The sequence below is a fragment of the Chiroxiphia lanceolata genome, chromosome Z, assembly GCF_009829145.1.
Source record: "Chiroxiphia lanceolata isolate bChiLan1 chromosome Z, bChiLan1.pri, whole genome shotgun sequence".
NCBI lineage: Eukaryota > Metazoa > Chordata > Aves > Passeriformes > Pipridae > Chiroxiphia > Chiroxiphia lanceolata.
In genome coordinates, this window is record NC_045671.1 from 61,162,391 (window position 1) to 61,189,598 (window position 27,208).

A 27,208-nucleotide genomic window follows, 5' to 3' on the forward strand; every position below is an offset into this window, starting at 1 on the left:
TGAGAGGATGGTTTTGCATAGTCATGGAATCCACTGAAACCACAGAAGGTGAGCCAGCTCCTCATGACCAGCCAGCCCCTCCCTGGGATCACAGCCAGGAACCCATCAGGCTATGCTTGGCTTTATTCCTCTTGCTGCAGAAAGAATAATGAACTGACTGCAAAATAATTTGTTAGAAAGTAGGGGTTTACCACACTGCTAGGTGCTTTGAGGTTCTCCTTTTTGATATTTACCCTTACAAAGGCAGTCCTGTGCCACCTCTCTGCTATTACCAATGGTCAGCGTGAGGCCAATCATCAAAAATAGACTATGGCATAGTTATAGAAGTTCTCTCAAAAAGGAAAATAATACCTTTTTATAACCCATCCTGTTCCACAGATACTCTACTGTCTGGTTTTTGCTCCCCTAAACCAAATCAACCCAGATGTCTGCTTTATTCTGACTTGGAAGCTCTGCTTGAGAAGTCTGAGGGTCAAGAATTTCACCCCTCTGAGACCCACACAAGCAGGAAGCCATCAGCTGACTCCTACTACAAACACGCAGCGCAAAGTCAAGACAAACTTTCCAGTGCTGCACATTTAAAATTGTACCTTATGAGGCAGTAAGGGGGGCTTATGATCCATCATGGAGAATAAAAAGGAGGGCATTGTCATATTATTAAACACACTCTCCCCTTTTTTTTATTTGCACTCCATCACCATGAGGGTTCAGATTCAGACAGCAATATCTCAGGTGTGGCTGATATTAGGTAATGTGGAGCAAAGGGCTGGAAAAGTGAACCCCAAGCAATATCAAAGCAATTTTTCTCACCTATTTCTTCCTTTACATAGCTCTATAGCTGGGTCTCTTCACCAGTACAGCTCAGTAATAACACCAGACTTCCAGAGACCTCTGCAGAATTACAGATGCTGTCCAAGCACAAATTCAATCTCACAATTTCTCTACAGCACAGAAAGTTGTCTTACACTGTAGATGAAATCCAAAGATGTGCTCATGTTTACCTGAGCAGCTGGGGGGTCTAGGATCTGGTTTGCTGTGATTTCCAGTTGAGACTGGACCATGGCCAAGTACAGCACCCAACTTTTCTTAGTCCTTTCCACTGCAGGTAGAAACTCATGAGATGCATCTGATGAATTAAAAACTTAATCATGAAACTTAGAGAACTAAAAAATTAGATACAGGCATTGTCTCTGGAAGGCCTGGATAGTTATAGCTCCTCTGGTCCTCTAGTGGTGTGACGGGGTTAGACAATTGTAGTTGATATTCTGTACTCTTGGAAAGCGAAAGCCAGGCTCTGGATGGCAGAGGTAAAACCGGAGCACTCAATTTCTATAATACAGTCAGTATTTCCACAGCTCTCAAAAGCCCTCAATGGATCCCATCATGCTGTGGACTTCCTGCTTCCACTACTTACTCACCTTCTGCTTCTCCAGGGGTGGTAAGCAACGTCTGGAGCTAAAATTCATTCATCATTTTATGGTATGATTACATTCTTGTCCATCTTAGCACAGCAAACAGGAAAAGGAACTTTGCTTTGCAGTTACCACCACAGCTCCACCTTCACTGCACTTGTATGCCAGAAATTTGTGCTAGGAGTCTGTGAAAGGAATAGCAGAGAGCTCTCCATGTGCCCAAGAGGACGTAGGCCTCCCCAAAAACCCCTGCCGGCAGTAGCAGCACCACCCACCAGCCCAGTGAACACTTAAAGAAAATCACAAGAACAATGGCAGGAAATGTCTAAGGGTGGAAACAACAAGCTGAACACAGCCCACGTTTCTGGGGGCTTCCTGATTGGCTTGATTTGCCTCAGCAGGAGCACTTTGGATAACCTTGGAGCTACCCCACCAGGACAAAACCTCTCCACAGTGAAGCCATGTTTGTTCCAGTGGCTTTCTGGGACATGGGGATGCTTGCTGCCCAGCACGAATAAACAAACAAACACAACATAAAAGCACTAAGGTAGATCAGATGGATGAAGCAGGATCAGGAGCTGCAGTCATCATGCTCAGGGTGGCAGCAGCTTGGTGCATCCTTCATTGCTCCCAGTGGAAAGTCTGTCTGTTCCCATGGGGCATGTTCCTTGCCTCGCATCAGCCTTCACCCTGGAAAAATGAACTGTGGGTTCCTGTAAGTGAATGACAGCAGAGGACAGATTTGCAAAGCTCAGATCCAAGAAACTGTTTGTATCAAGAGACAAACAAAACAAGTAACGGCTCCTACTGGGTGTTCCCCTTCCTGCCCTGCTGCTCTTTTTCTGTCCCTGCCGTCCGAGTCACTCTTGGCAGCAGCGCAGGGGAATGGATCTGTGTATTTGTGAGGTCCACTTAATATGAGGAATTTATAAAGGGACCTAATAAAGCTCAGTGCCTGAGGCATGCTGACAGTCAGCTGCACATACCATCTAACTCCTTTGTTAAGGATTTCTGAGGGCACTTACAGATTTAGGCAGTCATGAATGAAGCACAACATAAAAGACAAGGAGAGAGGAAAGATTTGTTCAAAAAAGTCTGAGGGAGGCAGATGGGATCCCTGTAAGTTGCAGCTTTTCAAGACAGTTGTGCTTCAATAGCCGCAGGGCAGCAGAAGGTGTCATCACACCAATTAAAGTATTTTGGTTGAGGTTTCATGTTTTCAGCCTGAATTTTCTGGGGGCCGTTTTTGGTTTTAGTATTATTTTCAGACTATATTCCAGCAATCACATGGGGTACCTCAAGTCAGAATGCTGGATGCTGGGCAACTCTTCTTGCGCCAACAAGTAGCCTTGTAAGTACCATGGTCCTTGAAACAGAACATTTTAAGCCAAGGCAGCAGGAAGCAAATAGAAAATGCCTTGTTTGCACCAGAAGTCCCTTAAAATACCCATACAGTCATTAGAGGCAAATCTGAGTCAAGTCAAACCAAAATCATGGAAACTTCACATGTACAGTGAGTATAATTAATAGCACCAGCTAACACATCTACCAGGGATAAGCATGGTCTGATGTATGGTTGGAGTCCATAGGATTGGCAAATTGTATTGCTTCAAGATGGGGAAATGGAGGCAAAATTATTTGCTGGAGGCTACAGGATGGATAAAATAGATAGCTCTAGCCCATGTTTGCTTCTTTTGTCAACACTGCTTTCCTAGTTAATAACTGCAACACCTTTTCAGTGATGATCAGATTGTCACATGAAGGAGTAATTTGCATGTGTTCCTATACTTCTAAAACCTAGGCATAGTGGGAACAAGGAGGGATTCAAAACAGGCCAAATGGGAACCCTGCTAGGAGTGAAATCCTGGTTTGTGAGCAATAGGAAACATGCTGCCACTGACTTTGGATGGAGCCATTGCTCTGTCTCAGCTGCGAGGAAAGACTGGGCGGGAGTCTGGTATGGAAATAACCTGTGTAGGAATTCAAGGAAGACAAGAAATACCAATGGGGGGATGGGGAGAGGAGGGTAGAAGGGGGAGGGGAGGCAGGAAGGGAAAGGCAGCCTGTACCAGGAAAAAGCTTTTCTTTCATTCCGAGCATGCTCTTGAGCTTTGCCAGGTACAACTCTTGTACTTTTCCCTTTGCCCCTGCCTTTCACTGCAGCGGCCCGAGCGTGATTGAGAGGAACGGGAGCACTGCTCTTTGCAAGAATTGCTGTGCATGACCCTCGTTAGCTCCCTGGGAAGAGCTGATGAGACCACAGAGAGCACCTCCCCAAGTCTGACAGGGAACCAGAGTAGATAGCTGAAGAAAAAGCTGCAGAGACCTGAGGTCCAGGCAGAAGACAGGATGCTCTCCAGCCCTAGCTAACATCATTACTTTTAAACCCAGCCTACCACAAGTCTTGCTTTTCAATGCAGCACTGCCTGCACTCCGAACTTGTAGAATTTCATGGCATTTCTGCTGTAGCCCGCCCAGAAGCATTCATTATTTTCAATTAAGGATAGAAAATGAACATTGAGGTGGCATCTGTCTGAATTTTCTGCTGTGGACAGCCACTTAACCTGGAGGTTACAGAGTCCACCTTCCAGCAGCTTGATGCTAAGTTATCCTCATGACTATTCTACTGCAACCTGAGAGGTGTAAGTTCAGTGTCATACAATCACAGCATCATGGAATTGTTTTGATTGGAAATAACCTCTAAGATCCTTGACCCAACACTACCAGGCCCACCACTAAACAGTGTTCTTATCTACTCATCCCATCTACATGTGTTTTGAACTCTTCCAGGGACAGTTATTCCACCACTTCCATGGACAGCCTGTTCTAATGCTTGGCAAAACTTTCAGTGAACAATTTTGTTCCTAATATCCAATCTAAACCTCCTCTGGTACAACTTGAGGTTATTTCCTCTTGTCCTATCACTTGTTACCTGGGAGAAGAGGCTGACCTCCACTACAGCTTCCTTTCAGACAGTTGTAGAGAGCAGTAAGTTCTCCCCCGAGCCCCTTTTTCTCCAGGTTAACAACCCCAGCTCCCTCAACTGCTCCTTTTAAGGCTTTTGTTCTAGACACTTTATCAGCTCTGTTGCCCTTCTCTGAGCACATTCCAGACCCTGAATGTCTTTCTTGAAGTGAGAGGCCCAGAACTGGACACGGGATTTGAGATGCAGCCTCACCAGTGCCAAGTGCAGGGGGGCAATCAGTTCCCTGGTTTTGCTGGGCACACCACTGCTGATAAAAGCCAGGATGCCATTAGCAGTCTTGGCTACCTGGGCACACTGCTGGCTCATGTTCAGATGGCTGTAGACCAGCATCCCCAGTTCCTTTTCTGAGGGATGTCTTTGCCTTTCTCCTGTTTGTCTTTGCATGTTCTGAGCAGCTCATGACCCTTAGCATCTCATTTCTCGTCTAACATTGTGAATCAGAGACAAAAAGTGTATTTGCAGTCTGTACATAGAAGGCTGAAATCTCTTCAGAACAAATACTTCTAGATTTGTTTTTTTTTTGTTTAACTACACTAGAAAAAGATGGTGGAGATTTTCCAGTCATCCTACCTTCCCTGTAAATGATGCCAGGTAACTGAATGTGCATCTCCAGTATACCAGTATGTACAGGAATTGCAGAAAAACATCTTCCTTCCTTGGCAGCTCTCAAATATGGGTGCTGCTAAGGTCATGCACTCCTTTTGGTCATACATCTGCGCTAACCATGGGTAACTCTGCAGCAGCCAGCACTGCTGCACGATGGAAGAACGAACACTCAACAGTCATCCTCTGATTGCTCTTCCTTTATTTCTTGGATCTCTTCCAAGATATAAATAATGCAGTCCACTGTACAGCTGAACTGCTGGCATCTGTTGTTAAACCTAAATGAATTTCGTGTGCATAACTGTGATGTGCCAACAAACTGTTTTTCACAGGGCTGGCTGCACCTGTGTTGCTTTTCTAGTTTCTGTCTGTGTGCTGCTGTGTACAGGGACTTTGTGCTGGGGGGAATGCGTGTGCAGCCGTCTTTCACGTGAACCACATCTTGCAACACGTGCCCTCTGACCCCAGTTCCCACCACAGTCATGGCCTTTCTGGAGCCTATCCTCTGTGCTCAAAGTCCCCTAGAGTACACCTCAATGGTAGGGACAAAGCACAGCATGGAGAGGGGGAAGATTTTATGATAGCCACATTGACATGTTTGTCCCTTGTACTCTTGTATGTCCTCAGGCATCCCAGGACAACTCTCCTGGTGCTTGTCCTGTCAATTTTACTTGGGATTCAATGTCTTTCACAAGTCTTTGCACCTTCACTGTTCAATTGCAAAGTACAGGACATGTGACCTATCCAAGGTGGCTAATTTAGTTTCCCTGCCTTTCTCCTGCCATCCCAATGAAAGCCAAACAATGAACCACATATGGTGCCCCTCTGTATTTGCAGTTTAGGTCCTGTACATTGTCTGGTGTGACTACATGTCTGTTCAGACACAAAGATCTGCATGTCCAGTTCTGTGCAGCCCAAGCATTTTATACCAGTTGTGGACATTTGTGCCATTTGTTTTAAACACAAATGCTCCAGAAGCTGGATGATTCAGAAGCCAGATGCTACCAGAGCAGGTTAAGCTGTATTTACTCAATTGATCAGGGAAATAAAGGGACTTGGTCAGATCTGCCAGGTCCTTTCTGGAGCCCAGTCAGGAGCACATATAGGAGCTTTCAGATCCATAAACACAGAGAAAGAAAATAAGTGGATTCTGCTCCTTCGGCTCTTTGGCCGGTGGCCCATGGACTGGGTTCAGAACAGGGCTTTTTTTAAACTTTTTACCCCTCCAATTCCCAAAGGAGGGTCAAGCTATGTGCTCCTCTGTTGTAAGGGCAAGCCTCAACGCTACCGAGAAGCAGCAGAAACAAACTTCTTCACACCGATTTGTAGATGTTAAAAAGGGCATTCTCCTTTATTCATCATGCTGGACGTCCTCTAACAAACGTGACAAACAGATGGACAGAGCTTTTTATTCCACATACTATTTACATGTTCATTAGATAATCTGGCTTACTTAATATGTATTCATTAGTTTGCTTTACATAGTCACTCCCCTATTGGAAGTCCTTCTTTGGTCCTTCTGGGTCTTTGTAGTCTTAACCTCAGTTGTTGATCAGGCACAGGGTCGTTGTGATTCACCACCAAAACCTGTTACATTTGTTCTTTATTTTATCTTGTTTGGGTACACAGAGCTTAGTTTATGTCCTGTTTGTTTGAGTACATCCCTTATCTAATTCTCGAGGACTTCTCTGAGGTTATATTGTTCCTTATTTGGGCATTCCAGGATACTGTGAGTAAAGTTTCGTTTCTATTTGTCCTGTCATCTAAGGCACAGTGATTCACTGATTTCCAGTCAGTGATCTGCTCTCTCCTGAGTCACTGGGAAGTTTTCAAGGTTACAATCTCACCCATGCTGGAGACATCTCCCATTTGAAGAAGACTGAATGAACCTGGCCTAGAAAGGGTCACACTTGTAAAAGTCTAAAAACAAATGTAGGCTGAAAATGCCATGAGGCCAAAAAGTTGTGTGTTTAGGTGATATGAGGAAATCATACTGGAGTGAGAAACACCCTTCTTAAGGAGAGAAAAGGCAGATCATGAAAAAGTGGAAAAGTGAAATTAGCGGAAAAGTCACATCAGAGCGCTGAAGTCCCCATGCTTGGGAAATTTAACACTGTATCAGGCAAACCATAGGCAAAAGTTAATATACAGTGTTGCTTTGGTGAGGAACTGGACTCAATTGTATAACTACTTCAACTCCAGGTCAAAGAGTTTGCATCACATTGACACTAAGCCTTCTACATCAAGAGCAGACAGCATTAATTCAGTTAACTCAGGATAATGATTGTTGTGTTTTACACCTCATCATGCTGAGCTCTAGAAATCTTGTGGCCAATGCTTGAATTCCTAGCCTTGGTTTGTTCAAGATAGCATGAATTAACCTCGTCCTACACCAGGCAGATGCAAAATATCTATATACTGCTCTCTCTATGTATGTGTTTATACACTTCAGACAACAAAGTGAATTTTAGAGTTTTTATTCTCATCCCAAGTTTGTCAGCTGGTACTGCAAAGCAATATTTGCCTGGTGAAGGGAATTGTTTCCCTTCTCCTTTATTCAGGAAGATTCGTATAGATTACCAGAGCAACTCATTCAGCATCATGCCTGAATCTCATATCCAAGCATTGATTGGTAATAATGGATTCCCAGTTTTTCAAGTCACAGGGGTTTTGCCTTTTCAAAGATGCTAATTAAGTTTGCTGCTCTTGATTAGCAGCTGTACTCTGTAAACAACAGTCTGTTGGAAATCATAAGATGTGCACTGCCAGCTTTCCTTTTTGAGAGTGAGCAGTTCAAAAAAGGATGAGCAGTGCAGAAAGACTAAACTAAAAGGCATTGAATTACTCAACTCTGGAATCCCATTTCAGATCCTGCAACAGACCTGAAATCAAGCAGGTTTTTTGCCATCAGCAGTGGCTGTGTGTCGATATAGAGTGACATCCACAAATGGTCCAACTGCCTTCAGCACAACTGCTGGTGTTTGCTAAGAAAACTAAGCCAATGTGGAAACTAAACCAAGGATTAGTCAGTGATTTTCCCCTCCCTACAGCAGATGAAGGGTACTGTTCATGGCTGTGGCATGTAGATTTCAGCTCCAGTTTCTTAGGCGTGTTGGCTTACAGCCAGGTTGCCAGTGCTTGACAGTCGATATGGATATAGGAAGTTTGTCAAGGGCTGAGGTGCTGGACTGGGATGCAGTTGTGCTGGTTTAAAAGACTTAAATGCAAGATTTACATATCTTTCGGGGGAACCCCTTCCCCTTGCAAGTTCATTTTCCAAGGGTAATCTGAACCGTTCCAAGGGTGAGCTAAGAGGTACCCTGCTGCCCCAGAAAACCTTTACAGAGATAAAGAAATAGGAATGAGAGGCCCACGGAGTAGAACATTCTTGGCAGTGCACTTTTGCAGGAGAAGGCACATAACTGTACATGCAGAAGGGTGGACTTTACATGTAAGGTTTCAGGTTCTAGTTTTGCTGTGTGGTCAAAAGCTTCCTGAGGGCAAAATCCTAGAGACAAGCACAGTTTGTACTTCCCATCAGGCAAACCCAGTTATCCCTAAACTTGGTGTTTAACTTTCTCTTCAGTAAGCATCAGGGGTTTGTTGCAGTATTCCACTTCTGAATCTGCCATTTTAATACCAGCTGTAACACCTCAGGATGTTCAGCTCTGAGAGACCTTGCACAAATTGCTGATGTGCAGTCTCATGCCTTATTTGTGCCTTTTATATCAGGTTGATTTACGGCATCAATCAAGCAAAATAATCAGCTTACAGTTGAACTGTCCCCCACACTACATAAGCATTGGTCACCTTTTCCCTTCAAGTGTTTACTTTGATTAAGTCTTTCCTGTTTTTCTCTTAAGTTTTGAATACTTGTACACTTTCCTTATTAGAGTGGATGAATGTTCTTTTTTCCACTGACATGCCAGTTTGTATGCTGCAGACATAATTTTTATTACATTTCTGTGTTTACTGCAGAAATTGCGTGAGTATTTCTCAAGTACGACCCAGAATGCAGAGTTAGCACAGGCTAAAGAAACTGGTCCATAAACCTGCAGCTGTTCTCCCTGTTTATAATGTGGTTACCATCCCACCCCGAAAAACAAAACACTGCTAAGCCAAAGGTAGGTATCTCTAGAAGTCATGTGTCTGCCAGATTTAATTAGCTGGATAGAGGAGGCTGTTTTCTTCAGGCAGAGTTCTGCTGACTTGGGATTTGTGTGTTCCTGCTGCAAACCAGTGTGACTCTGCACCAGCTGTGTGAGCGCCCTGCAGGAACATGCTCAGGGTCTCTCCCAGGGTTGAGGAAAGGCACCTTCTGTAAGAATAGCCTCAGCCTCCTTCAGGAGGGAGGAAAATAACAGGCCAAGTCTGTGGGTTTCAACATCTCAGCATGGGAAACAGAGCAAATCCTTCACCTAGAGAAAGTGCATTTGTTGCCTTTAGGCTGGAGCACAAAACAGAGTCCTGTATCCAAACACAATGTTTGCTGGGTGCTGCAGCAAAATGTAAATGCACATGTACACATACCACAATTCCAAACCTCTCCCTCTGCCTCTTCACCTTTTAGATCTCCCTTCTTAACTCCCCTTTTTGTCTTCTAAATTATTCTGTGCTACCTGACAGCTCCTTTGGTCCTGATCCCAGCATTTCCACAGGAAGGTTCATGTGCTGTTCATGCCTCTGATCTTCTCAGAAGCTGCACTGGCTGCCTGTCTACACTTGCGTAGCTGCCCACTTAGGTCGAAATCCCACCAAACACACAGACCAGACTTCCTTTAGCAGTCTGGTACATCCCCTTCCCCTGCAGTACTGAACAGTTCTGGTTTGAATTTTTGCGGGGCATCATGTCTGACATTTGTAGACTCTAAAAGATAAAGCCTGTAAGTAGCTTTAAAAAATTATTTTTCCCCTGCCATTCAGGAGTTTCAAGACCCAACTGGAAGAAGCCATGAGCGTCCTGGCCTGATCTCATGTCTGAGCCTGCATTGAGCAGGAGGTTGGGCTAGAGACCTCCCAAAGTAATTTCCAGCCTCTTTATCCAACAAGCCTGTAATCTTACTAAACAAGAAATCAGGGTCCCCCAAACAAAAGCAAAATGGTGTCCAAAAGACAGCATCACTTCAGCTGTTTGTGGTTCCTTCCCCTTCACAGCAGAGCAGCACTGTTAACATGAGAAGAAGAGTCACCTGGCTTACACAGGAAGTTCTTCTCAGTTCCCCTGAAAGTTTTGTTACGCTCTGAGGTGCTTATGGCATCCATTAAAGAAAACTGCAGGACAGACAGACTAGCAACAAGGCAGGCCTGGCTTTTTGAGTGGTAAAATCTCCCACTTGTTTTTGTGATATTTGGAGAAATAGGACTGTGGGTACATCCACTGAAAAAAAACCATGCCCCTGCCACAGCAACTCCAGACTCCCTGACCCAATTTTCTTTTTATATAAATAGTTTAGCAAATCTCAGTAATGAGATAACTGCGTGGGACAATAAAGCAGCAATACTAACAGTTTATTTTATACCACTTATGCCTCATCTGATTCTGAGTTTTCTTCTTAATTTTCTTCCCTACAACACTTCAGATATTGTAGTTATTTATATAACTGGCCTTATTGTTGTGGCCGTCTTTCAAAAGCCAGCCTGAAATGTGCCAAGTAGTCAGGAACAAGGGAATTACAAGGTTTCCTTGCCAGGTGTCAGATGACAATTAAGGCATATCCTTTTTAAACTAAGCTAGAAGAAAAGGACATTATTTAATACTTACACAGGAAAAATATAAGCACTTGATAACACACGTATGTGTGTGTGTGTTCTCTGAATGGATTTAGTGCTGTTTAAACCATTATATAGCATGTTGCTGGAAACAGATGCAATATTACTTCATTTATTTTTCAGATCAAATTTGCATGACTCTTTTGTATGTTGTTACCAAAAAAAGCAGGCAGTTCTCCTTATCACTTGGCAATTCTGATTATATGAATATCACTAAAAAAAATAAGCATGCAAAACAACTTTTGGGTTGCATTATGATTTAAATTTTTGTACTGCTGGACCATACAATAAAAAGGCAGTCCAAAGAAATGGTGAAGACTCTAGATCCAAGTTTGCCATTGAGATCTGTGGTGCCCAGGTGGTTTACTCAAGACTGCATACGACGGTTCACGTGAAAACTGTGACCTTGAGTATCTCTCAGTACCTCAGTACCTCAGCAGAGGTGCCTCAACCTTTAGGCCTAGAGAGTATGAGTAAGAGTGGTATAAAATTGAGGAAATATGGAAAAAAGCAACCTCCTGTGGATATCAATGCTTGGTATATGACCCCTGGGCTATGTAACAGGTCCATTGTCCTGAATGATCCCTATTTTTCCTGCCATGATTAGAAATTCAGGCCCAGTCTACATAGAGTCTGAGAGTCTCTTAGTCTACCTGCACAGTGAGGAAAAGGCAATTTGCATCTACGGCATGAGTTTTATGCATTCTTACTCAGTCTCACATAGGGGAGCTCTGTTTCTACCGGATTCACACGTATTTCTAAATTCTGGTAGCTCTGTCTCCATCCTTTTCCCCATTAGCAAGTTGTTGTTAAAGGGAACTGAAGAAGGGATTCAGAATAGAAACAAACAAACAAACAAAAAAAGGCACACCACAACACCCAGAACCACTAGATGTCTTGTCAAAACAGGGTAACCTAATGTCTCATCTGCCCAACTCATTCTAATGGTAAGGATTGCCTGGCACAATAGAAGAAGAAACTGAGGAAGTGAACCAGGAGGGAAGGATAAAAGAGATGTAAACAAGTAAAAACAAAAGAGCAAGCAGTCAAAAAGTCAGAAAATATAAATCAAATCAATTGGTGCATGTGCATGTGTAAGTGCCCATATGCATGTTTGAAGCAAACTTTCTCTGCAAGACCAAACAATTCACGACAAACTTTTTTGAAATGGTGCACAAAAATGGTGCACTTATTATCACCCCAAATTACAAGGACTCTGCTTGGTTATAACCTTACATCAAATGAGTTGCCTCATACTCACAGTGTTTTCACTGCTGTAAATTATTAACTTCATTATTAAGTTCATTTGAAAGAATGTATTTTGTTGTTGCTGACTTCTACACACGCCTGTTTTTCAGTCTCTTCACCATCATGTAGCAAGCAAAATGTACCAGGTTATAGAACATGCATCCTGAAAATGCTGCTTAGTGACTCACTGGGAAAGAACAGAAATACACCAGTAAGCCCTGACTCACACTGCTCCACAGTTTATTTTCACCAGGTAGCACAGCAGAATATTTCAAATGTCTTTATTAGCAAGGTACAAATGCCTGTGGATCTACAAATCATTCCCAGGGATAGAAAAGGAAAAGAAGCCACCTACCTGTTGATTTCTAAATTCATTAATTTAGCAAGAACACGGCACTGACTAACCTGAGTGACAAATGCATTTTTCACTTCACTAGATATTTTAAAATATTTCCTGGGAAGACAAGTGAAGATAAAACTGTATATTTTGAAAAATTTCTCCCTGAATTACAACATGAGGAGGAAAATTCATCCTGTATCAAATTGTTTCATTGCAGCAGAACAAAATAATTTGTTTCAACACTTTTGCATTTTTTTTGTTGTTATATTAATTTAGAGAAAAGATTAAGTGGATTGTAACAGTACTTTCCAAGGGTTCATTTTAAAATTATTGCGATTAGGCTATTTCAACTTGGAGATGAGGGGTTTACCTTTAGGACACTAAAATGGCAGTTTGACAATTCATCACAAATCTGAGACTATTTAGCATTCATATACTTCAGGAGAGCAAAATCTGCCTTTTTCCATCTGCAGCAATTTGATCCTGTGACACTTTTGCCTTCCTCTAATGAAAAACATTGTCAGAAAGCGCCACACGCCTTTCATCATCACACAATTAGAAATTGAGGGAAAATCTCCCAGGTGAGTGCCTTAAGTTAGACCCCTACATCTGTATTTAGACATATGAATTTCACAAGCAACTCAAGCTGCCTGTGAAAGAAGCAATTCCTCCTCTCCTCCCTACATCACCTTCTCCTTGCTCTCTGCCTTGTGTTCGATCAAGCATTAATGAAGTTCTGTGCAGAGCAGGCCTGGGAAAGAGCAAAAATACATCCCTCTAGCTTGGATCAGTGCCCTGATCCTTCACTTGAGAAATGGTGACAGAAAGGCAGGAGCAACCAGCCGAGGGTAAGGAAGTACTAGGAAGTGCTAATCTGTCACATTCAAGGAAATATGTTTCAATTAGCTGTGAGCAGCTACAGATCCTTCTGTAGACAAAGGAAGTTTCAGGTAACTATCCCTGTTCATATGTGTTCATCTTGGCTTATATTATAGAGATTTTTTTTTTTTTTCAAAAGTGAGAAAATAAAGAGGAAGCATACATAAAAGGAGGAGACAGCAGGAAAAGGGATTACCTGCATCTGCATAAATCATGTCAGTAAAAGGAGGTTTCAGCTAAAGTAATGGAGAATCTAAGCCTGACAAAAGCATATCCCAAATCATAATCAAGACATCTTAAAGAGTGAGGTCTCCGCCATTAGGTCTCAACAAGAAAAGCAAGTACTGAATGCTTACTGCCTGGCAAAATAAGTTTATTTTTTGAACTTTCTATGTATTTTATTACCCAAAGTCACTGGGGACCCCAGCATCATGCAGTAACAGTAGAAAACATGAGTAGATATCCCAAAAGGTTATTGGGAGTGGGCAAAGTGTTGGTTCAAGCAAAACTCCTAACACAACTGGTTGACAACCAGTTTCCAACAATTGTTTCCAGTTTCATTGTCTGGAGTACAGAAGCATTAGAAGACACCTATTTCTGTAATTATTACTGCATATTCATTATATCCTGTACTGCACTGTGATTTCTAAAATGAAAGTAAATATCTGAGAGATGTTACAGGAATTGGGGTGAAGGGATACTGAAGTATATTTTTAGTTAATCTGTATATGCTTTTGCAGAGGAGGATAATAAGGTAATTAGTGTTTTCCTTTTAGATAGATCTATCTGTTTTACAAATAATTCATGTGCCCTTCATGTGCTAGGAAATCCGTTGTGAATAACAAGAGTCAAAATTGTTCCTGATGCCATTTGAAATGCCAATTAATACCTAGGAAACTATATGTCATTTAAATAATATTTACATATTTTATTTTTGTGTGTATGTGCGTGTCTGTTTGTCTTCCACAGGCTGGAACAAGAAATACAGAAATTAGAAAGTGAGGAGTCCCAAATATCTGCCAAAGAACAAGTAATTTTGGAGAAACTAAAGGAGACTGAGAAATCCTTCGACAACTTGCAAAAGGTATTTTAAAAAAATGACACTCAGGCACAGATTGAAACAAAGCACCATTTGGAAGCAGCAGTTATAATTCATGCACTTGTGGGAAGACTGAGGGCAGTTGCTGAGCATGTAGCTCAAACCAGGATGAACAAGACAAGAAAAGATGTAGAGGCATCAGGTTTTTTTTGGTTGGATTATTTGGGTTTGCCCTTCCATTCCAGCTTTTTTTTGAAGAGGGATTTCAGAAGCTTTCTCCCTAGCTTATCTGCAGGGAAACAATTTGAGCATTTTTGGCCCGACTTTAAAATGTCAGCAGCATCCTGAAAGGTATTTCAAACTTCCCTGCTCTTGGTGGCACTCAGAAATAGTAGCATTTGCTACAAACGCCACTTCTGAACATTACAGCCTGCAACATAAAGCAGTGTTCTCCATTTAATTACACCATGTCCCTCTCCCCCAATCTATAACAGCATCAAAATCCAAGGAGCCACAGCCATAGTTACCCATTTAAAAATTACATAGAACCATACAAGCAAATCTAGCATAAAAATCAAGACTTCATGCAAATTAAATCCCAAATAAAAAAGGTTTAACCAAACCTTCTATTTTTTCCGTTCACAGAGTTTCTCCCACCAGGATGGTGGTAAGTGCCTTTTTACTATTGTATAGCTTTGGGTTTAACAAGTGTTGCTACTATAGCTTTGTTGCAAAGGTTTAAAGACTGGCGGTTCTTTCCTTCACTGTATGTTTCTGATTTATTGCTAGAGCCATCACCTTGTTCTTTGGTATTTCTATAGTGCTAGCAGAAACATCACTATTGTGGTAAAACATTATTGCTTTGGCAGAATTCCTCTTCTTCTTATGCAAACACAAAGGGAAAGAACAGCATGAATAACTTAAAACAGACATAATACAGTTTCTGTATTATTGACCCCTTTCACCACATGATAGACCAGCACTGCAGTCTCCTTTTCACCTCTCTGTGGTCAATATTCTCCATTGTATGTGCTCATGTTCTGTTCATAAACTGTTAAATACTGTGAGGACTATTCCTAATACAGATATTAATATTAAAAATAGATTACTTCACTGATGATCGATATTCTCAGCGTGATAATTCTTACAGAAGAAAAACCTCACATGGGTTGAAGAGGATGTAGTAATTCCTCGCTTATTAACTCAGTGTCACACTAAGTGTGATCAGTCTAAATACTGAGCTATAAATTTAGGTGTCTGAGTGACCAAATAATATGGATGGTTCCCAGGAAGCAAGAGAGACCCTCATAGAGCCACTCCAGGACCCTTAGGACCCAGGAAGGATATCATGCTAAGGCATCTGCAGATAAATCTGTGCACCACATCCTTGTTCTCAGCACATTTCTTTGAAATGACAAGATTCAAAATACTGAGGTTAAGACTACCTCCTCCAGCTGCTGTCAAAGCCATACCCAGCTGTATTGTGAGTATAGATGAGGAATATATATGATGATCCCAACATTAAAACACTGGGACACAATGGAAGTTACTGTGTAGTGTATGAGTTGACTTGGAACTGTCTTAGGGGGGGTGATTAATATTACTTAGTAAGGAGGTTTTCCTTTTAAGTCAAAGATCTAGTTCAGAAATTTTCATTTCTCCTAGCAATATAATCCAAGTTTTTCATTAAATCCCATTTTCAAAAAAAAAGTCCTAGATAGTATGCTCCATGGTAAGAATTTAGTCTTTCTTCCCTCTGGAGCATTTGAAATTGGCTACCACAAAGTAAATACAGATCAAGAATGGCAAATGTTTCATACCTGTACAGAGTTACACCATGGTTGTGGGTAAGTTTCCAAGAAAGGAATGGTGCCTACAGAAATTAGCACGCAAAGTGCACAGGAGCTTCTATGACTCCTTCAAGGTGCATTCTGCCTCTTCATATGTGTTGTAATAGAAAGGGAAGGTCCAACTAACAACTATGAAGTGGTTGTTTCCCTGAAGGTATGTAGCAATGTGGTATTTCACTTGGTTCAGAAAGAGCCCCCGTGCTCTCCAGATTTTACCTGCTTTCGGTGGATCCCTTATTCACAGACTGAACAAGAAGTAAGGACAGCTCATGATTTCTGAAGGGTAACAGAAAACTGCAAAACTATACCAAAGAGAGTAACTCCAGAATAAATGCACAAGCAAAAAGAGCAGGGAATAAACCTGGGTGAAGTGGTCTCTCTTCTCTTCTAGACCATTTGTTTTATGTATCTTGTCGCTTCCTCTCAGCAACTGGTCCCTGTGGGCTGAGACAGGCCAGGCCATACTCTAAGTAGTGCCATCCTCTTCTCCTCTGTGGGTGACTGAGGCTACAAACTGTCCTTTTAGCCCTCCCATTGTGGGCACAATGCAACTGTACATCTTCACATGGTGCAAGTTGAGCCAGTCCTCTTTGTTCTGCTCTCTGACAGCAGTCTGTGAGGGTAACTGATCAGAGCAGGAAGAAAACGTGTATAGCTAGCTGTGAGCACTTTGGTACCATAAATTTTTCCTTCCTTCAAAAAACTTCTAGGACTTGCTTTGTTGCAGCAGATCAAACATCTGTCTGGCAACCATGTGTAACACACGCTGCAGAGGAAAATGGTAGGAGTTGTTGGATGGCACAGGAAGGCTCTGTAAAATACAGACACAAACTAACACTGACCTGTTGGAGCAATTTCTTCAGTTGCTGCCACATCCTGAAAGACTCCTAAGGCCATACATCTGATGTTGTTTGTTCTGTGTCCTTCCCTCCCTTTATTCTGAATGCAACGACAGTATAGAATGTGATTTATCTCGCCATTGTGTCCCTGTGCATCTTTTTGTACCATATATATTGTGGTGACAGAGATTTTGAGCATGCAGAAAGCACAAATATAGGGTGTTCAGAGCCCAGAGGGGTCCAAGCAAAGGCTCCAAGGGAAGGGGAGAAGTGGTGGTGAGCACCAGTGGCTAATCAAGTGACAACTCTGTGTCCTTCCCACCTTACCAGGAAAAAGAGTTGTGTCTGGCAACGAGCATTTCTGAGCTTGAAATCATCCAGCCACAATTAACACAAATTCCACATTGTCCAGGGTACAAACACACTTTGCCTTCATAAATCACCATGTGAGAGAAAGTAGATGAGAAATGCTGAGGCATGCTGGGATCTGTGGCCCTGTCATTTCCAGTTGTGACTGCCAGCTTTGTGTCGGCTTGCCACTGACAAGCTCTCCATTAAACAAAGTCTGAGATGATGCTAGGAATTACATCACTTCTTGCTGCTCAGGTCTGCAGTCAAAACTAGCCATGCTGTGGTGCTATGCTGCATGCACATCACGAGCAAATGGAAAGGAGAGAGTTCTTACTCCATGTGTGTATGTTTATGGCTCAATGTATATACAAAATAAGTCACATTAAGATCTGATGTAACTCTCTTGAGTGCTGAATTTGCCTTAGGGATAAATTCATTCTTTGGAATATATGGCCAGTTGTACGCAAACTACATGCTGCTACTTCAGCTGACATACAGAAGCCACAATTACAGTAACTGTACAGTTTGCACAAACCTGTGCTTGAATTTTGTATGTATTAGCATATATTTGTCAAAGATGTGGCTCAGGAAACCTGATCTGGATTGGTTAATACGCAGAACACTGCTTAGAGATTCTTTTGGTTTTCTCTCCTCTGATCTTGACCAGCTGCATAGCCCAAGAGTAAAACAGACCAGCATGTCAGAGGAGTCAAGCACAGATCTTTGAAAAGTGCTTTCCACATGTCCTGTAAAAATTCACCAGCAATTGGGTTTCAGTTGTAGGCTTTCCATAGTTTTTTAATTCAGCCTCCATCTATAGTTGCCTCAATTACAGCACCTCTGGCTACCTGAGTAAAAACCATTTATCACCACCTTGGAGTGTGACATGTGAGTCAGTTTCCTACCTGTTTCACAGACCACTCAACCAATCTGTCTTGGCCAGGAGAATGCTGTGGGAAACAGTGTCAAAAGCTTTGCTGAAGTCTAAATAAACACCATCCACTGCTCTCCCGGTATCAACAGATGTTATTAAGTTGTAGAAGGTGATCAGTTTAGTCTGTCATGATTTGTCATTGGTAAATCCATGATGGCTTTTCCCAATCAGTTCTTCATTTGGTTTGTAATGGTTTCTGGGAGTACTCATTCTGTCACTTTCCCAGGGGACAAAGTAAGACCATAGTGCTTCCAGTTTCCTGGGTCCTCTTTTGGCCCATTCCTGTGGATAGGTATGACATTTTCCATCTTCTAGTCATCAGGGACATCCCCTGGTCTCTGTGACTTTCAAGTATTATAGATAGTCTCCTTACAAAAATGTCAGACACTTCTCTTAACACCCTGGAGTATAGATTTATGTGTGTTGAACCCTTGCAGACCAGCCCTTCCTCCACTACTGGCAGGTCAATATGTGTTGTCATTACTACTTGATCTTGTGACTTGGGGTTCAGCTGTGTCAGTAAGGACAGAGGCAAAGAGACAAAAGAAAAGAGGCAAAGAATATCTGCCTTGTCACCATTCTAGTGACTGGTTTCCCTGCCCTCCTTAGCAATGGGTTTATGTCTTTCCTTCTGCTTACTGCTCACAAATCTGAAGAACCCTTTCTTCTTGGCAGCTTTGGCGAACTTCAGTTCTAGCTGATCCTTAGCTTTCCTGACTGCACCTTTCCATCCCCCTAGCAAAGTGCTAGCAGTGCTCAGTGACTAAGCCAATATGTTGGTTTTTATTATTATTTTTATTACACCTAAAGGTTCATTGTTAAGCCACGGTATTCTTTTGTTTAGACTCCTTCATTTTCCTTTGTAGAGGATGGACTGTTCTCGTGCTTTCAGCAGGCACTTTTGAATAACTCCCAGCACTAACAAACTCCTTTGACCTGCATGGACACTTCCAGTGGAATCCCTCGCAGGCAGGCTCAGCATGTTGAAGTTGGTTTGTCTAAAATTCAGGGTCTTCTTTCTACTACTCGTCTTCAGTGTTCTTAGCAGGACTTTAACTTCCACAATGTTGCTCTCACTGTATCCAAGGTATTATTGGTAGTTATGCTACCAGTGTAAGTCAAGGAAGTCTTCCCAGTTTGCAAGCAGTAAATCTAGCAATGTGCTGCTCCTAGTCAGCATGTCCAGCATTTATAGCAGCAAGCAGTCCTTAGTACATTCCTGGAATCTGACAGGTGGTATGTGCATAATTTTTTTTCACAACAAATGTCTGGGCAACTGAGGCCACCTGTGAAGAGCAGGTTCTATTGCCCAGAGACTTCGTTGAGCAGCCAAAGTAAGGTTTTATTGGCTTCATCATCCTGACTGGGAGGTCAGTACATAATATTCCCCTTGCTGATGATCCTAAGTCATAAATAGAACTGGTATGATCTCCACAGCTCTCCTCTATACATGCAAATTTCTCTTTCACATAAAGTGCACCTCCACTTCCCCTTTTTCCTTTCCTATCATTCTGAAAATGTTTGTAGCCATCCACTCTGTCTTTCCATCATGTGAGTTTTCCCACCAAGTTTTTGTGATTCCTGTGGCATCTCTCACACGAGCATAGGGCTCTAATGCCTCCTGCTTGTTGCCCTGATTACATACATTGGCATACATGCACTTGAGGTGGTTGAACTTAGGTGTCTTGCCTTTGGAAAGGGTTGGGAAGCATTCCTTACTGCTCTGGTAGGTGCACTTATCCACTGTGTTGCTTATGGATACGCAAGTGTGGACCCTAACCTCCAAGTTCATTTGTTTAAGGCGTGGTTCACTAAGTCAGAGCCAGGCTATTCAGTTTTTAGCAAAAAGCTCCACTTGTGTTCTTACAAACATGGTGAGAGAGTCACAATCTCTGTTCCTTCTGATGTAGTCCCATGGAGCCCCAGAGGGCTTTGAAGGTGGAATAGCCCTGCTCTGGAAACTAGTATTTGCAGAAGACCCACTGCTAATTTTAGTAGTAAGCAGACTTTATTTAAAGATAATCCAAGCCCTTGGAAAATTAATTTGCCTGACTTTTGGCCACCAGCCTCTGTGTGGGAGCTATTCTGAGCAATTCTGAAGATTTAGTTTTGTGCAAGAACCCTTGAATGATTACATGGCCCTATATGTTTTCCCAAGCACTTGTGTGTCTGCTAATATGGAGGACTGCCATAGTCCTAAAATTCATTTTGTTGTAAGCAGTACAAAAAGCCACAGGACTTGTTTTATGGCATCCTTAGATATTAATAATTTATCAAACATTGAAATGAAGATATTGAATATAGTCTGTTCAAATGTTTTTATTTCTGTTCTGTCTTACTTCTCATGTGAACGAAGTGCTAATTTGCGTCTATCCATTCCATGTAATATTAACCTTTTATGTTCTTTTAAAAGGTGTTAAATGAAAGAGATATTGTTGCCAATGAGATAAAGGGAAATGAGCGGGGGTTTATTTTGTTTGGGGGCAGGGGTGGGAGATAACAACACAAGACAGGAACTGGCAGAATCAACCAGCCCCAGCTTCTTCTAGTCAAATATTCCTCTTTTGACATGTGACAACACCACCAGCTTCAAGGAACTACATGAGAATTGCACCACTGTCCTGGCGTTCCCATCTCAGGACAATGAGAGATTGTCTGGAGCCCTGAAGCTAATTTTTAAAATATTTTATTCTAAGTAACATACAGAGAAGTTTGTAAACTGAGTCAATATTAACAGCATATAACACTTAGCTAGATGTTGTCTCCTAAAGCAGGAGGCAAAAAAACCCCAGCTTACTTAGGTCCACAGACATGTACAGCATCGAAGTGAGAGTTTCATCATCAAGCTGTTCAACTGATTTTGTTTATTGCTGGATGTCAGCCATGCTCAGTTCCCTCTACAGGCACTAGGGTCATGCCTATTGATTCTCATGAACTGCAAAAGAGAGATGATTGGTTAGGCAGCACAAGTCTGCATTGACTACACTCATGTATGGACAAATACATCTATTACTCAACTCACTGGATGAGTGTGTACTGAAATTACTGTTCCAAAAGTACACTCTATGGGGTGAATACAAAACTTTGAGGATACAGTATGCAGTGAAAATATAAAATACCATTTGCCAAGTCTGCCAGTTGTCCACTGAAATATGAAATTATTGTAATGGGCTCCCCAGGTCACAGCACCAAGCCTGCCACAGTTCAAGAAGCATTTGGATGCTTCTCAGGCACATGGTGTGATTCTTGGGGATGGTCCTGTGCCACATTAAGAGTTGGACTTGCTGATCCTTGTGGGTCCCTTCCAACTCAACATATTCTGTGATTCTGTAAATAACATTTTCATTGATGTTTGGTTTGGGGTTTTTTTCCCAAATCATCTGCTATAAATTGAACATATTCATATACTAACTTCATGGGGTTTTTTGAATGAATTTGCACTGTGCCTCTGTGTCATCCTTCTCTGACACCAGGAAGAGGGAAAGGGGCCCTCCTTACCTGAGTTACCAAGAGTGGTCCGTGGAGGGATGGAGTGTCTTCTTGGGGACTTATCTTCCTGCATCCAGTAGCACTGGTGGCCACCACAGACTGTTATGGTGGTAAAACCATTTCACTAATACTAGGCCCAATTTTCCTGCCAAAGGAGTGGGCTTTGGGCTTAGATGTGGCACATCATGTCCTTCCTGAGGACACCACCATGAGCAGGTATTTTTTCTGGGGTGGGTGTTAGCCCATAGGGAATATGATGAAAGCATCTCCCTTCACCAGATGCAATCAAGCAGCCTACAACAGGACATTTCATTTCCTCTCTCCTTTCACCACTTCACTTTTATGGTCTGCACTAGTGAACCTATCTTACCTGCTTATAGCAATAAGAGCCTTCAAGGAAGGCAGATTCTGCCTCCTACCCTGGCACATGGACCAGGCCATACCAAGGGCTTGACAAATTATACATTGTAGTGGCAAAGAACCATTGGCAGAAAAAGAGTGGTCTGTTTCACACCTGACAGAATCTTATGTTTGAACAGAAATTTAAGCATTTGCATACAGTTGAAAACATTTCCACTTAATAGGAAAGAATGGTGTTAGTTTATTTTTTTCTTTTTCATTTTGATTTGTTGCCTGAACTTTAAGTTAGTTGTTTGTACATCTCTCCTCTGAGCTCTGCTCTTAGCTCAACCACTGAATTCTAGCAGAACAATAAATGCTATCTAGTTATATTTAACCCAGCCACAACATATCTACCAGGAAATACTCTTAAATTGGTTAATATCTCTTCTAAAGAACATATTTACGTTTTGATAAACACCCATAAGCTCAAATGTAAAACAAGTCAATCCTTTATGATAGCTTTCTACTATTCAGGGTTCGTTAATGAATGATGACATTGCAGCACTGGCAGGAGCATAATACCTACTGAAGACCAAAACAGGTACCCTATCAATACCTATATGTGATTTCATTATTAGCTAAATTTCAGGTTTAAGAACAAAAGGCTGAATGCTGGTTCAGTAATATTGGAAACAACTCGTTCTTTCATCCTATTCAGTCAACATTAGCATTTTTAGGCTTTTATATCTCTATTTGAAAAGTCACGTATTCTGGGTATCACATTAGATTTGTTCCTTACCTTCCCCGCTGCATCCCACCCCCATTTTTAAAGGTCACAGACTTGATAAATCCAGAACCTCCTGACAAATAATTTTATGTGTTCATCTGACATAAGGTTTGAGTCATCTGGACCCAATCCCTCCTGCCTCAGCTAGTCTATTGAACACCAATCACAGGACAGTGACTTTGCACTTTGTTTGCTTTGATCCGATTATCTAGTACAAAGCTCCAGTGCCTATTGTCAGGACTGACAACACTCTGCTGTCTAAGCAATGAAGCCACTGGGGCTCATAGCACGAATCTAACTGTTTCCTGTTCTCTGACACCAGATGCAGTAAATTACATTTACTCCCAGATCCCTGAACTCCCAACCCTCTATTCACGAACAGGAGAGCCAGTTCCTGGGTGGGACGGAGCAAGCAGAGTAGCTGGTAAGTCTCAAGGAACAAAGTATTATAATATCAGTCCAGTAGCCATGAACTTTTTTGTTATATTACATTAATGAGTCTGGTGTCCCGATATCATTTAAATGCCAGGAAATGCTGCTTGATTTGTATTTTGTAAATAAGTCAAGGATTTTTGAACTGCAGTGAGTACTCTCAAAACAATGTAGTTGAACTACATACAAGTAGCATAGGAAACATCCCTTTTTTTCACATGGAAACATTCAGTTCTTTCTATCTCTGCTAATACAAATACATGGTATCTAGGCCAAGGTTTTGTTTCCTCTGTTGTACACATGCAACTCTCATTAAGATGAATGAGACAGACAGGCAGGACTCACAAGACCAAATACATGCTTCAAATATTTGTGTCATTTTATACTTCTTTGTATGCTATTCTTTTTTCTTGGGGAAAAGGTTGGCATGTTTTGTGCTTGGAGTCATACAGAGAATTTTCTAACATTTAATTTTCAGATTGAGTATGTGTCAAATGTAACAACATGATTGTTAAAAGCTGTATATTTTTACTACTTTCAAAATCCTTCTTTTCTAAACAATGTACTCCCTATCGCAAGACCAAATTGTTGGTGGCTGCTTAAGAGGTGTCCCAAGGGGTGGGATGAAAGGGGGCTTACTTGAAGAGTGGGTTAAGAAGCATAACAAAGCAATGTCTGCAGCTAAAATACTGTATACAGCTATGAAATATGTATTTTTTCCATAAGTCCTGTTGCAAGCCATTCCAAAATCTTCCCTTCCACCAGTACTTACCCTGATCTGTCTTAAAAACAAGCTTTTCTGTGTGCTTTTTGCCATTTTGTCAACACCAAGAAAGCAGTAATCTCTTTCATTCTTTGGATGACTCAGAAGCCTTGTTAATGTAGTCCTTGATAAGTGTATTGTGTGTGTGCAATAGGTTAAAGAAAAGGCACCAGCATATGTTCTCAAAGGTGGGCTGTAAGCATCCGCCTTAAAAAAGCTCAAAGTCTAAGATTTTGTTTTAAAGAACATCCTCCACATAACAGGCAGAAGTTAGGTCCTTCTGTCTGCACACTGGGATATTGTCATGAAGCACTGCATAATGTTTCACTGCAATTAAAGCTTGTGCAGAAAACTTGTACTAGTGAATAATGGCTGTCATCTTCAACTACCGCTTTCAGTTTCAATTCTATTGTCAGACAGTTTTGTATTCTGTTAATAGACTACACTTAGCAGTAAATAAGCTTTGGTTAAATAAAGACATTTGAGATATCAGCATTAGTTTATTTTGCAGCTACTTTGACAAGAAGGGCTACTAGCTTTTCCCGTAAAGAACAAACACCGTGCACACAGGCAGATAAGCAGGGTTCTGTTTTCACTTCTCCCATGGCAATGCATTTCACTGGTTAACAGCTTTCTAAGAAACTCAGTTAAATTTATGCATTGACTTGCACAAGTAGCTTCAGTGTGATCCCTGGGTTGATCACAAACCATATGTTATCCCAATATCTAAAAACACTGCAGCTGAAATCACAGTAGAATAAATGAAAATAAAATGTTGACAGTGGCTTAAGCAGATTTGCCAGACTTGAATTACAAAAGGATCACACCTGTTAACTTTCTAGGACAGAGTCTTCCAAGCAATGGTAGAACTTGTTGCCCAAAGTTTTCCTAATAAGTAAGGCACGGTTACCAGTCAATACTCCATATCATAGATAAAAATTGTATCTTGCAACTTTTCCTAAATATAGAACCATGGAATCATAGAATGGTTTGTGTTGGAAGAGACCTTAAAGATCATATAGTTCCAATCCCACTGCCATGGGAGGGGATGCCATTCACTAAATCAGTTTGGTCAGGGCACCATCTAACCTGGCCTTGAACACTTCCAGGGATGGGGCATCCGCAACTTACCTGGGCACTCAGTACCAGTGCTTCACCACTCTTACAGTAAACACTTTCTTTCTAACATTTATTCTAAACCTACCCTCTTTCGGTTTAAAACCATTGCTCCTTGTCCTGTCCCTATCTACCCATAAAAATAGTCCCTCTCCCTCCTTTTTATAAGCCCCCTTAAGTTACTGGAAGGCCACAATAAAGGCTCCCCAAAGTCTTCTCTTCTCCAGGCTGAGCAATCCCAGCTCTCTAAGCCTGTACTTATAGGAGAGGTGCTCCATCCTTTTGATCATCTTCACAGCCGTCCTCTGGACCTGCTTCAATAGGTACACATATTTCTTGTGCTGAGGACCCTAGATCTGGATGCAGGACTCCAGGTGGGTAGAGTAAGGGCAGAATAGAGGGACAGAATCACCTCCTTCACCCTGCTGGCCACACTTCTTTTGATCCAGCCAGGATGTGGTTGGCATTGTGAGCTACAAGCACACACTGTTGGCTCCTGTCTAGCTTTTCACCCACAAGAATCCCTGAATTCTTCTCCTCAGGGCTGCTCTCAATGACTTCTCCTGATCTGTATTAAGGTGCACCTGACCCAGGTGCAGCACCTTGAGCTTGGAATTGTTGAACTTCGTGAGATTCTCCTGGGCCCACTTATCCAGTTTGTCCAGGTCCCCATGGATGGCATCTCTTCCTTCTTTTGTGTCAACTGCGTGACTCAGCTTCATGTCATCTGCAAACTTGCTGAGACTGTGCTCAGTCTCACTGTCTGTGTCACTGATACAGATATTGAAGGGCACTGGTCCCAAAACAGAGCATCCCTCAGGGGAGGGATACCACTCATCACTGGACTTCCCCTGGACACAGAGCCATTGGCCACAACTCTCTGGCTGCATCCATCCCACCAATTCCTTATCCGCCAAATAGTCCATCCATCTAATCCCTGTCTCTCCAGTTTGAAGATAAGGATGTCGTGGGGGACTATATCAAAAACCTTACAGAAGTCTAGATAGATGATGTCTGTCTTCCCTTGGCAACTATTGCCATCACTCCATCATAGAAGGCCCCCAGAGTAGTCAGGCATGATTTGCCTTTAGTAAAGCCATGCTGGCTGCCTCAGATCACGTCCTTATCTTTTATATACCCTAGCATATCTTCTAGGAGGATCTGCTCTATTAACTTCCCAGGCACAGAGGTAAAGCTCACTAGTCTGTAGTTTCTCAGTTCTTCCTTTTTCCCCTTTTAAAAAATATGAGTAATGTTTCCCTTTTTCCAGTCACCAGGGATTTTGCCTGACTGCCCTGACTTTACAAATATGATGGAGAGTGGCTTGGCAACAACATAGAACCATAGAATGACGTGGGTTGCGAAAGACCTTAAAGATCATCTAGTCCCAACTCCTCTACCGTAGGCAGAGACACCTTTCACTAGACTTGATTGCTCAAAGCTCCATCCAACCTGGCCTTGAACATCAGCCAGTTCCCACAGGGTGCTGGAATGCATCTCATCAGGTCCCATATGCTTGTGGCTATTCAGCTTCATCAAGTGATCCCAAGTCCACTCTTCAGCTACAGTGGGAGGGACTTCACTCCCTTCACACCCACCCAGAGGATCAGGGACTTTGCAGAAGTGGGAAGCCCAACTGCCATTGAAGACTAAGCCAAAGAGCTCTTTGAGTACCTCAGGCTTCTCCATATCTGTCACCAGCAGTTCACCCTTCTTGTTTATCAAGGGGCGTACACTCTCCTTGGCCTTTGTTTTCTGACCCATGTACTTATAGAATCCCTTCTTGTTGTTCTTCACGTCCTTTACCAAATCCTGTTCCAGCTTTACCTTGGCTTTCCTGACCCCATCCCTACACATTTAAACCGTACACCTGTACTCTCCCCAGGTCACCTTTCCCTGCTTCCACTAGTAGACCTTGCTTTCTTACTCCTCACTTTGAGAAGCAGATCTTTGCTTAGCCATGCTGGTTTCTGGCCTGCCTCGTTTGGTTTCCTACACATTGGGATAGAGAGCTCTTGTGGCCTAAGAA

At 42.2% G+C, this 27,208-nt stretch overlaps 1 protein-coding gene across 4 annotated transcripts in view; it reads left to right on the forward strand.

The window, feature by feature from the left end:
• Positions 1–27,208, forward strand: part of PALM2AKAP2 (PALM2 and AKAP2 fusion) — a 266,174-nt gene that overhangs the window by 95,570 nt on the left and 143,396 nt on the right. For 3 of the 4 annotated variants that reach the window (XM_032674585.1, XM_032674586.1, XM_032674589.1), the window contains exons 4-5: positions 14,207–14,321; positions 14,922–14,943. In XM_032674585.1, coding sequence (XP_032530476.1) covers positions 14,207–14,321; positions 14,922–14,943 — 137 coding nt within the window. Of the gene's footprint in view, positions 1–14,206; positions 14,322–14,921; positions 14,944–23,190; positions 23,293–27,208 lie in introns of all 4 variants that reach the window. The other variant, XM_032674597.1, reaches the window with a different exon arrangement.